This window comes from Triturus cristatus, chromosome 7 (assembly GCF_964204655.1).
Source record: "Triturus cristatus chromosome 7, aTriCri1.1, whole genome shotgun sequence".
In the NCBI taxonomy this organism is placed as follows: Eukaryota; Metazoa; Chordata; class Amphibia; order Caudata; family Salamandridae; genus Triturus; species Triturus cristatus.
In genome coordinates, this window is record NC_140590.1 from 219,984,816 (window position 1) to 219,998,017 (window position 13,202).

Consider the following 13,202-nt stretch of genomic DNA (forward strand, 5'->3'; position numbering starts at 1 on the left):
TGAGTTGGCTGCCCTGATGGATGCAGCTGCCATAGTTGAACATTTTTTGCCAATTAAATCCAGGCGCCGTCCTTCCCTATATGGTGGTGCAGTGATAGGTGTTGCCGGATTCTTAGGCTTTTGTTGGGCTGCCTGTGAAATAACCAAATCTGGCCGAGGATGGCCAATGAGACAGGACGGACTGTCAGCAGGGGCACGGTATTTCTTGTCAATCCGAGGAAGCACCGCAGGAACTGATGCCGGGTTTTTCATGAATTTTAATCCTTCCTTCCAAACATAATCAATGATAGGGAGAGCTCTTGAAACCTTTCTGGACTCCTCTTTAAAATCGTGAAGAAAACAGTCAGACTGTTCAATGGTCACTGGCAAATGGAACCTGGTCACAGCGCGCTGCATAAGGTTATGGAACCCCCCTATATCTTCCGGAGGTGAATCAGATGGAAGAGGGGTAGGTGGTGAAGGCATAGGGATTATATACGAATCCCAAGGGTCTGCTGGGTCTGGAAGCTCACCCTCTTCAAATTCCTCCTCAGAGGTTGAATCCTGACCCTGATGCGGGTCTTGTGGAGGATCAGGCAGTTGAGGTGTTGGAGCTGCATCTTCAGGCAAAGGCAATGGGTCCGGTTGCGGCACAATGTTCGGAACCTGCGGACTGAAAGGTTGCAGTGGAAAACGTTGTTTATAATCTGCAAGCATGGCTTGCAGGTCCTGAATGAGAGTCAGAGGCAAATGCGACATCTCTCTCTGACGAGGTGGTCTGTGGTAATGACTGTGATGAGGAACGACAATGCTTTCCTGGTAGTAATGTTCCTCCTCCTCATCGTCATCGTCCTCTTGACACTTTATGTGCAGTTCAGATGGATGGCAAGCAATCCCGAAGGGCCCCTCATCCTCGTCATCCTCGTAGTCATCATCCTCACCCTGCACATATGTTTCTAGGAGATGTGAGGGAGTAAGCGGTGACATATCGCCATATTCCTGTCTCTGAAAATTCTTTAGTTTGAAACTCCTGGTGGAAATAGGAGTGGATGTCAATACATTTTTTGTGTCCATCGTCGACGAGGTCGCCGTCGACGGGGCCATCGTCGACGGACTTGTAGACGGTATCGTCGTCGACGAGATCGTCATCGTCGACAGGGTTGTCATCGTCGACGGGGTCTTTATCGATGGAATCTTCGTCGACGAGCTCTTCGTCGACGGGCTCATAGTCGACAGGCTTTTCGCTGGTGGGATCGTCGTCGACGGGACTTTCGACGACGAGACCTTCGTCGACGATGAAAGCTTCTTCGATGGCATCGTCAATGCTGGCTTCGTCGACGAGGACTTCGTCGACGACGCTTCAACAACGGGCTTTTTTGAGAGGATAGTAATACTCGTTGAAAGAATAGGTGAAGTAATGGCCGTCGTCGAGATGGTTTCCGTCAATGAAGGAGCAGATGAAGTGACAGAAATCATAGATGGAGAGAAAGCCAGAGGTTTTGAAAGGCTTTTACTCACGGTTTGTGTCTCAGCCTTGACCGCAGAATCCTGAGGAGAGTGCCCTGCTTCAGAGGATAAAATGTGAGTCCTCTGAACAGAATCCGAAGCAGAATGTTTCTGGCGCTTCTTCCCCTCACTGGAAGAGCTGTCCTGCGATCTAGCTCTTTTGCTAGAAGTAGAGGCTCTGTCATCCTCCTCAGCCAAAGAGGACTTGAGCCACAAAAGCACTCTCACCTCCCTATCCCTAAGAGTTTTGGCAGGGAAGGTGTGGCAAATTTTTTGTAATCTTTTGCCTCATGTTTAGGGTAGAGGCAGTAGATGCAGTCCAAATGTTGATCATCAACATGGACTCTCTTCTTGGTGCAGGTCCTGCAGGATTTGAACAAGGCCTTCTTATCAGACATGCTGAAGCAAGTTGAAAACTGAGAGGCACTCAGGGAGACTCCCTTCCACACGACGTGCGGTGAAAATCTGAGGAGAACTGGCTCTGCTGAGCGGGTTCTAGAAGGGTGCTGGTGTCTGATTGGTTGCTACCAAAATTCTTGGTTCTTTTACATAATGAGGTAGATAGGCTGCTAAGATATAGGCTTTAGGCCTTTTCTTTGGGCCTACTACTACTACTAACATTTGGCACTACTTTTTTATTTACCGGGGACTCCCGCCTCGGCGACGGGGAATGATTCAGGCATGTGAATCTATGAAAGATACCCCAATACTGGATAACACTGGGTTTGCGTAGCTATTCCTTGAACCATACTTATCGAAGGTAAGTTTGTACAAGTGCATTTACAATACCAACATGCCTTGTGGTTGAGAAAGAGAGATCTATGCATATTGAACGAAAAGTGAGAGAGGGAGGCCTGGATGGGTGGTGCCTGACTGGAACTACTGCTACTTGTTCATGTATTTTTGTTGTTTTTATCATACAGTGAAAATGGAAACATCAATAAAAATGCTTTCATGAAAAACAATACATAATGCAATGTACTCCTTTGCACGTATAATTTATTCGAGATAGTGTTCTCTAGAGAAGAAGTTACTCTTGTACACAATTTACCGACTGACAAAACAATGCAGATTAGAGATTATGGGGCCTATTACGATGTCGGTTGTAAAGCCTCCAACGTTAGATTTGAGGCTTTACGATCAACATTGTCGGTTTCAATTCCAAACGACTGATTACAAAACAGCAGAATTGAAACTGGCCAATCATTCCGGCTGCTTTCCGATGGGCTCAGGGTGCCCGTCGCCCAGTCAGAACCAGCCTGCAATCCATATGGACGGCATTTTATGCTGTCCAGATTGCGATGTGCGGTTTCCGGCAGGCTTCCTAGGCAGAGCATTCTGACATGGTAAGACTGTAGGAAAGGGTGTTTGGGGGCCCCTAGTAGGGCCCCCTTTCCGTTAAAACCTCTCGTTGGGGCTGTGCCTCCCTGTTAACTTCTTCACCCAATGTCAGGCACCTTAAGGGGCCTGCCACGGGTTGCAGGGATTAACACAATCTTTCATTTCTCCATGGGAGCCTGTGTTACGGCTGGTTTACAGCCATAACACAAGCTACCACAGAGAAATGGGAGAATGCGACCGCACCATGTGCGGTCGCATCATAATCAGGCGGTCGGGACCTCAGAACGGAGGTCGGTCGGTCGGTCCCATTTCGGCCACGGTGTCGGTCAGAGGTAACTCCGACCGACATCGTGATAGGCCCCTAGGGTAGAAAATGAAAGAAGGCATGTAAGAATATTAATAATAGTAAGCTAAACATCATCCACTATCGTATGTTCTTAGAAAAGTAGAACTTATTTTACTGAAAGTCTATCAAACGTTTAATATGCGAAAACTGGAATGCCCAGGCCCTGCCGGCAATGGTCCATTCCCGATTTTCAGGGTAACAAAAGCTATGCACATGATTTCTGTTTAGATTCAAATCCTGAAAATGTGGGTTGTTTCAGGCCTCCTGTAATAATGTAATTGATTCTCCTGTTCAAAAAGAACGGGTGTTTGTATGGGGTTTACTTATCTCTGGAATGTAAGGTTCTCAGAAATATTCTGCAACAGGATTTAAACAAAATAACAAATTATTTACAATTGGGTCACAGAAAATGTGATTTCATTGAAGAACGTTTGCTGTTTATAATTAAAAGGCATTCAAATAAAGTGGTGTACGTGCTGATGGGAGGCAGAAATTACAATTCTTTACGAGTTTATTATAAATTAGTATTACCGCATTCAGAAACTTCACCTACCTCAACTGTGCCACGCTTTCCACTCTGGAGATGTATCTGGGTCTGATACACAGACACAAAGACCTCCTTGGTCACCGCCACCTGCAGGCCTTGCAACTTTTCATTCTTCACCTCCACTCTGAAGAAGGGCAGAGAACCATTGGAACCTTGGACTTCAGACAGGACGTACTTGCAGGTGCCCTGGAAATCAAACCTTCTCCCATCGAAGCTGGTGTAATGAGGGTCTCCGGAGGCCCGGCAGATACCATCAGGCAGAAGGTGGCAGCCATAGACACCTTTCACAGTGGTGCAAGTCTCATCAGTGGCACAAGATGAAAGTGAACACTGGACAGTCCTGGTGGAGCCATCACACCGGCACAAAGTCTGGCAGTTGTCCTGTTTCCAGAAAGTGTCTCCTGCTCTGTAGTATTTCCCATTTTCTGTGCAGCCGCACTGACTCTGCGGCACACAGTCAGTGCCACTGAGAATAAACCCGCTCTCACACCGGCATCCTTCCTTGCACTGACCGCGGCAGACGGTTGAGGCATTGGCACAGGTAGCAGGGCAAGAAGATCCACATAACTCGTACTTCTGGTTACTGGGACAAACAATGTCTGAAAATGTAAAAATGGATGCAAGCAGTTAAGCCATGGTACCAATCATTTCTTATACTGGAAAACAACTAGCAGAACACTAATACTACTACCTCCTTCTTCTAATATTATTACTATTAACAATAATAATAATAATAAAAATAATTATAATAACGATAACCTCTGTGCTTTGTGGATAAATCATAGCTGAGGTATTAGTATACATCTTCTCAATCAAGTCTCATGCCTTTCAATATAATAAATGAAAATGGAGGTACTGGTATTTGCGCAACAACTGTTTTCTTGCCTACATTCACCAAATGCACTTACGCCTGCGATCTACATTGCCATATAAACATATCATACAGCTTGTTGAAATTAAATATAATTTTACCACACAAAGGCAGAACCTGCAGAGAGGAATATTTAATGCTCATGTTTCTGTTAATCTAAAGAAAGTTATCTGCTTGTTTGGGAAAAAGCAAGTCCCATAGTCATGATGAAAAATGCTAAATTGAAGAGAATAAAAGATTGTGTTTCTGTTTGGTCAGAAGAATCAACAACAGTTTGCAATAGAGTAAAATAAGCCACGGAACAGCTCCCATCACAGATCATTAAAAAATAAGGCTTACAGATTTGATATGAAAGCTTTGCGATGTGAACCTGAAATGCAATTGCATATCCAGCAGAATGGACTCACCTATTACGTAATACGTTGTGTTATGTATACTGATGGCAATTTTCAGACAATTAAGAACATGTATGTTGACTTGGGGGCACAGAGTGTTTTTTCTGACCTTAACTTGCGGAAATGCACAGTTAGATGATGAAGATTGTCTCTGGTGTATTATGGTAAATTCGGTCTATGGAACGTGAGATCTACTGTACACTATAAGTCAAGTTCACAAATCTATTTTAATTTTACAATTGTTTCCGGGGATTCTCATCATTCTTAACTTTATTAGTGTTTCAATCGCATGTGCTAGGATGACGAAAACGCTTCCTCGCATATTTCATTCATACAAATTTCCTGGGCAAATTCAAAGACCCTTCGCTACCATGAGCTGTGTAGGCCACACAGTTTATGAGGCCATTTTACCCATTCCACGTGAGAGTGAATATAAGCAATAAATCGAGTGAGACCTGAACTCACTTTCATAATATTTCCATGGAATCAACCATCTAGATTTAAGGTAATAAAGTTGGGCTGCATGTAACTATATATTACAATTAGATTGATCAACTTCCCTCCAGTCGTTATAGATACTGCTTCAAGTTCGGGACTTTTTATGATATCCCAATGCATTCTGGGTTTTTCAGTCTTCTTTTGTTTCCAATTACCTAATTAGACTAACACACCTGAAAACAACGATTTGTAGGTCAAAAGTCCAAGATTGGAGACAGAATGCATAATGGCCTAGAGTGAGGTGATTGCCTCAATTTGAATTGCATTTTTTCCCCACACACAATACTATATTCTTCTAAATCTTTTTTTACTTACCACATCCATTTAGGCTCCTCCATGGCCGGATGGTATTGCCACGGTTCTGACAATGGTGGGCATAATTTTTTATAATTTCACATAGTGTCTGCTGATCGCCGCCGGTTCCACACATATCATAGATACAATTCTTGAAGTAGATCTCAGTGTCAGCATTGATACTGTCTTTAAAGGGACCGTTTGGATCTTTCATGATTCCACAGTTGGTCTGGTTGCTGAACTGGGACACCATGTCCTCACCACACACTGGTGGATTGTCAGTGTCTATGCAGTTGAAAGCAGAGTCCTCGTCTTCTTCTTTCCAACTGTTTCCAAAGGTGACCACACTTTCCACCAGGGATCCATCAGGAACCCTCAAGTCATCAGTCTTGTTCCCATTGAAGTTTCCACAAAGGCCAGCAAGAGATCCAGAGTATGCTGCAGGCACTTGCACAGCTACGTGATGCCACCAGTCATAGGACACTACAAGGCCAAAGTCTGTCTGGAGGACTGCAGAGGAGCCACTGTAATACACCTGGATCTTCCCAGATTGACTGGAAACTGGGAGAATATGTTGGAAGCCATTGATCTGAAATAATTATACATAGTTTACATTAAAATATAGGAGAGGCACTTAATGGTTCTCTTTGTAGTTTCTTTCTTCATGCCTCACATTTGATTTTCATTTCCTCTGCATAGACACACTGTTAATCGCGATAGATTAATCATATTTGAAGTCATAAAAATTACCTGATGAAGACATTTGTACATCATAATAGATAACTTCCCGTAACTTCTACCACCCAGGTCCTATCATTATGATTTGTCAACCACACAAGATATCGACTGTACTCATCCACATTCGATTTACTTCCACTAACTGGCATACACATTTGTTCTACTGGCTCTTTTTTTGTCTACAAACTAGTTGCCACTTTTTAGAGTCTCTCACAAAAATGGGTAATTTATTTATGCATGTATAGTTTGAGTTGCAGTGTGGCTTTTGAGTGGCATAAAATGAATGAACAAGACATGCCTACGCATAGTGGTGCATCATGTATCTATTAGTGATGGAAGCTCAATCTTTTATTTTCCTCATAGCAACGTCATTAGTGAGCGCCCATGATGCTTGTTACCGGATCCTCAGCATTGTAATTATGAGGTCAGGCCCACAACCTTAAGTGCAAATAAAGAATTTGCATAAAAGTGAGTTGCCTAGTGTTTGCTATATATAAAGCAGTATACCTCCGTGTACAACATATGGCTCTTTGGCACTCTGGGCATTCCCCCATGGCATTTTATTGTTTGCAATATTTGTCCAGTAAGCAAATAAGTGCAGAAGTGATGCTATCCTTTACCTCTTCAAGAAGCAATCAAGCTTCAAGGCTTGTACTTCTGGAATTAACTCATGCACTACACATATTTTATTAATTTCATTTTCAGTATACTAAACATGTTTAAAAACTCTTCAAAACCATCTCCACTATTAGCTCTATACATTTATTGTTATTCCCCATTAATGCCACTGGTTTATTTGTTCTCCTAACACATAGATGCATCACATTCTCTTGAAGATTAGGTCAATTTCTGCATGTTAAAAGAAATCAGGTCTTTCATTACCTGAACATGGCCATATTCTCCACTTGCTATGGAAACCTGCTCCCCATAGACATTTACGTCCACTCTACGCGTCCAGGCCACCACTGGTGATGATCGGTGCTCGTTCTGTACTACGATGCTAAAGTCAATGAGAGAGCCGGTCTGGGAACTAGACTTGCTGAGGGTGTACTTGCAGGTACCCTGGTAGTCGAAGGTGACTCCATCAAAGGTGCGGTAGTGAGGATCTCCAGAAGCCCAGCAGATTCCGCTGTTTACAGGGTAGCACTTCCTGATTCCATTCATGACCTTACATTCTTCTAGAGCGGCACATGTGTGGGCCTCACACACCATCTCTTGTGCATTACAGGTGCATTTCTGGCTGCAGGTATCTGTTAGGAAGACCTCATCTCCCAGGTTGTAGTAGACGCCATCCATGGTGCAGCCACACTGACTTTCGGGGACACAGAGGCCAGAGTGAAGAGCAAACCCTTCATCACAGAAGCATCCGTCCACGCTCTCTGCGGCGCATGCAACAGTTTGATGAAGGTTGCGGCAGGTGGTTGGGCAGCCAGTGCCAAACAGTTCATAGTGGCTGTTCTCAGGGCAGTTGTCATCTAGGAAGAACAAAACAAAGTAAACTTATCAATTTTATATTAACTGTTTGGAAGCTGCTTGTAGAATATCTTATGAACAATATTTTGGTAGTTGCTGAATTCAACATTTCTCTATATATATTATGTAAACACTGGGGTTTGGACTATTGGGGTTTTAAAGTCAGATTTTTCAATGCAAATGCAAATTCAAATGCATTTGGGAAAAACAAATTACATTTCTCCATAATTGTTAGTCCAGGCTATTATCGTGAAAGGGATGAATGGAGTGGGGCAGCCCAGGTATTTAAAGCAGTGTAGAAGGGTGGTTGACTTACCACATTGCAGCTCCGCCCTCCAGTCTGGAATCACCAAGCTGTGAAGGTTACAGACCTCCTCGTAGGCCTGGACAGCTGTGCAGAGCATCCCCTTGTTGGTGCCGTAGAAGCAGAGATCATACACACAAGAGGCCACAAATGGTTCCGCGTCCTCGTGCCACTGGCACTCATCGAAGGGGCCTGATGGGCGGGTGATGATCCTGCACTGCGCCTCAACGGCTCCCAGATTAGTGCAGGTGTCGTTAGGGCTGATCACACCTGTATCATCCACACACCTGTGAGGAGAAAACACAACGTAACTAATTTGTCAAATGATCCTCACACTGCCTTAGGTGCAGTGAAAGTGAAGAGACACTTAACACTGTGCTAATTAAGATATGAGGTGCATAGTGAAGTGTTACACCCTTTATAAGATTTACCTTGTAAAGATGTTTCAGAAACATTGATCAATTGATTCTACATAGCTCCTCCTTTTCTCCTGTAAAACGCCCTTTTTGTAGACATATAAGTGGAACATACTTGTACACTTAAAAGTTTTTAAAATAAGTTGAGCTTTGATGTGTCTCTAAAACATTGCAGATGTATTTTACTTTCAAACTATGTTTCTTTAAAAACAGAACATTTCAGCTTTCCGATAGTGAGTGAGTTCTGATTCAGAAAGTGGACGAGCATTAGTCTATTTACTGAGAAACAGAGCAGCATGTGGAAGCTCCTAATTGCACTTGCTATCTTCTTCTTCAAGACATCAACCATTGGTCAACCTAAAAAACAGCTTTCACACCTCTTTATCTTGCTCCACGTCTTTCAAACTACTTATCTCTCAGGTCCAAACTCCAAGAAGGTTCTTCCCACAACTCCGACTACAATGACATGATGTCCATCATTAAAAATGAATTTTCCCTCTAAAAAAAAGGGAATCATTGCCAGGAAGTCAGCTTCTTGGTAGTCTGCAGAATGGATGCTGCTGCCTAAGGGCACCTACCCGTATCTATTTTGTATATATAATATTTCTATTGAAAGTTTCAGACATACACAGAAAATGCACAAGCATTCCAGAAGCAGGTACTTTTAATTTTCTGATCATGTACCACCACATAGTTCACAACATTTTCTACAGCTCAATAATCACATGAGAAGAAGTTGTTCACCAACTTTAGCCTCCTCCCACCACATCAGTGTAACTGGCATCAAGCCCTAGAAAAGGACATGAGTGTATTTGGATAAGATGAGACTTTCCTCCTATTGGGGTGAAAATGACACCACACATACCTAACACCCATACGTTTGACAAATTCTGTGACATATGCTGTATTCCATATGGAGCTTATGAGGACGCAAGGCATATCTAGCACCTTATGCTCTACCTCGTTAAAATCCCTTGCCAGAATCGATCTGCCAATTGAGGCCTATATTATGATGAACCAAATCTTTTCAAGGAAAGTTTTTGCCAGCAGGGCGGGGCATAAATGTTCGTTAGAGTCAGTAACGTGTAGCATAAATGACCCAATGAGATGATGATGTACTGTCCGAGCATGTCTCACAACACTTTAAGTGACTTAATTGGCTGGAAATGCAGAAAAGGATGGCTTTCCCCTGTAGCCTAGTATTAATCCCACATGTAGGACCGTGGAGAACTCATATCATGATAGAAATCAATGGCATAAGAAGATATCTGACTCTTACCAAGGGCATGCTTTGCACCTAGATGTAATATGTACCTTTTACCAATGGGGCCAGTTGTGTCTCTATATTGGAGACAGGAAAGACACATTTGCAAGATGACAAGCGAGTGAAACATAAAAACGGTTATTTACACAAAGGAGCCTCCAAGATACCTACAGGTTTGTGTGAGGGGTAATGGTCTTTTTGTCTTTGTGCCAGATTAAAAAAAAAAGTCACATTAGCCTTAGGCCTTTCAATGTAGCACAAGAGAGCTATTTGCTGCAAAAGAAACCATGGAACTCTGTGTAAGACTGAGAATTTTGAAAATCTCATGGTTTGAGTCCAAACGTTTGTGGGGTAAATAACCGTATTTAACAAATATGGCTACTCACTAACTTGTAGAGGAATTCCTATGACAGCCGAAGAAGACATATCAAAAAAGCTTCAGAGTCTTAGTTGAAATTGCAATCCTAACTTTATTGACTTATTTCACGAATCAGGCCAGTGGTGCGTTTTCCTGGAGTTGAAAAAAATCACTCCGACGACAAGTCACTGTAATATGAGACAGAGATTTGTTCCAAGGAATTCTGTTATAGTTGGGGGATGTTTGAGATTGTTAAACGTAAATGGTTCTGAGCCAAACTACCAAACACTAAATTACTAGTTGAGTTTCATGAAAGGGCCCACACTTTGATAAAGCCTCTGTGCCGTGATAGAATAATTGTAATTTGGCCGGACAATCTACTATAACACGAGACAAGTTAACTGCTCCAAATGTATAAATGTTAAATAGAGCAGTATTTTTGTAAGTTGCACATCCTACGGTTCTGAGCCCAACCGCAATGCACACATTTCACATAAGGGAATAATTAGCCCCTTTAGTAGATAAAAAAAGACGCAAACATGCAAAAACTATAAGCACCAACACGCCTCAACGTTTCCTGTAGGATAGTAAGAAATTGTTGAGAATCCGGTCTCGGGCTGGACTATTCCCATGAGGCACAGGGTCAGACTGATTTGCATATGGCCATGTCTGAACCGGGGTGGTGGAGTGAGCTAAACGATGATGATGGATTAAACTCAGATCAGTTGACTGGGGGTGAATGTTTGATTTGCTCAAGCGCTCCGTCCATCATCTCCTTTGGAATCCCGTAAAGTAGCCTTACTTTCTTCCTGAGAGGTAACCACCACAGTTCACAAAGTATGTCAGAGGTGCTATGTTGACAAGGTATAGGACGTCACTTTGGTGTGTGAAAAGATAGCATGATAAAGGTATTTGATCCACATTTACTCATATAAATATATAATATTTAGAGAACGTTTAATATTCCAAGAGGTTGAGACTAAACATAGTGCTTTGATTAAATTATAGTTTTTTCCAAATTACCACCATTTTTATTTGAATCACCAGATTCTCGACAACAGTGTAAAGAAAACATAAACAAATACACTGATAAAAAACAATAAACTAAAATACTGAAATTCAGCAAAGCACAAATCAATTATTTTAACGGATTTTTTTTAATCCTGAATATTTTTTTTTTAAAAACCTTCTTACTATATTTTGTTATGTCCATTTTTCAACTCTTTGGAATTTGCCTAAAGTTTATTTTTGGACATTACTAATACTATACAACTGCAACTTAGAACCCACCTATATCAAAAGTAGCAAACTTTTCACACTAACATCGTTAACACCAGATGAATACACGTGATGTTTATTAACATAACATAAGAAAATATTATTTAAATAAGTTACAGTCTCCTGGCCCTTAGCAACTTGTCTTGATGATGGCGAATCATGTTTTGTTATATGATCACATTACGTAGATTATCATGCAGGGATCCTCTTCCCGCAATTCTATTAACGTTTTCCTGAAACTCTAGCATGTTGCATTTATTCTGCTGATTTTCATTTACGAATTGAGATATAGAATCACTTACACTGCAGAACCGATGTCTGCTTTCCAGGAGTTCCCAAACTCTGCATCGCTGCGCGCAAGAGTTCCATCCGGCTTCGCCTTGTCGTCCTTGGGGTTTCCGTTGTAGTTGCCACACATCCCCCGCACTTGGTTCTTGTACTGGGGCCCAACTTGTACTGTGACTGTGTTTACCCCGTTGTACTGGATGCGGACCCCGAAGGCTGTGTCCACAGAGATGGCGCTCTTGGCTGCTGTTAAGTTTGCGATTGCTTGCAGCGTGGCTGGTAGTCGGGTTTTTACTCCGTTGATCTGAAAGACATTGCAAGAACCGAAGAAGAGTCATTCCTCCAATCACCAAACATCAAAGCCTCAACAAATCAATAACATAGTTTCACACCCACTTTGTAAAAGTAAAACCATTTATCTAGAGTTTACAACTTAAAGGTCATATTAGGAGCAAATAGATATAAGACAAAATAGCATGACATGAATTGCCAATGTGATTAAGAACCTGACTCCAGGAATGCCTCTTGCTAAACCCAAGACCTTAACCCATCTGTATATATTAATAGCTGAACCCAGATCAATTACACTGACAAGAATGTATACACTGTCACATCTAAAGAGTATCAATCCCTTCACGAGGTGAAGAGGATGTGGCCTAAGTACTAGAGTAGTCAACCTCAAAACTGGGGAACCGGGTTCGAGCCTTGACAGGGACACTCAACATCCTGTGATTCTGGACAAATCACCTAATCTCTCCTTGCCTAACAACAATGAAAGTGTCTGTCTGTAACTCAACTGGTGCTCATGTAAAGTGCTCTGATAACTCCACCCCCAAAAATACATAACCTTTTAATAACAAAAACTCAGAATCGATCCCAAGCCAGAAAAGGGTTGTTTAAAGTTTGGCGGCTGCTGCACATTTGTCAAAACGTGGAGGATGTCTCCTCCTCCCTACCTAAAGAGTATGCATGTATTGTACTCTAACTAGGACTGACAGGACACCCACCAACTTATGGCAAGTGCCCTTTTTCCTCAAAGGTCTAATTAACGACCAGAGTCATGAAATTTCTCAAGCCTGGAAAATTAAAGCCATTAAAATATTTGGTCAACGTGAAACTGGTCACATACTGGACTAGAGGGAACACAGGGATTTGCAAACAAAGCATCTCTCCCTGTGGGCCGGTGATTCTGTAAGATCCTAATCTGCTAAATATTCTCTTTCTTAAGTTCTTTCTTATTTGTTGGAGCGAAAGGCCAGACTGAAGATGATGAGGAAGTGATGAACTAGAGATTAACTTTCCATAGTCT

General features: G+C 42.3%; 1 protein-coding gene across 1 annotated transcript in view; it reads right to left on the bottom strand.

Moving 5' to 3' along the window:
- LOC146809262 (uncharacterized) overlaps window positions 1-13,202 on the bottom strand; it is a 270,600-nt gene that overhangs the window by 197,594 nt on the left and 59,804 nt on the right. Inside the window, exons 22-26 of the mRNA XM_085614851.1 lie at window positions 11,911-12,197; window positions 8,305-8,579; window positions 7,398-7,990; window positions 5,799-6,366; window positions 3,726-4,318 (exon numbers count right to left, since the gene is read on the bottom strand). Of these exons, the coding sequence (XP_085470977.1) occupies window positions 3,726-4,318; window positions 5,799-6,366; window positions 7,398-7,990; window positions 8,305-8,579; window positions 11,911-12,197 (2,316 nt within the window). The remainder of the gene's footprint in view (window positions 1-3,725; window positions 4,319-5,798; window positions 6,367-7,397; window positions 7,991-8,304; window positions 8,580-11,910; window positions 12,198-13,202) is intronic.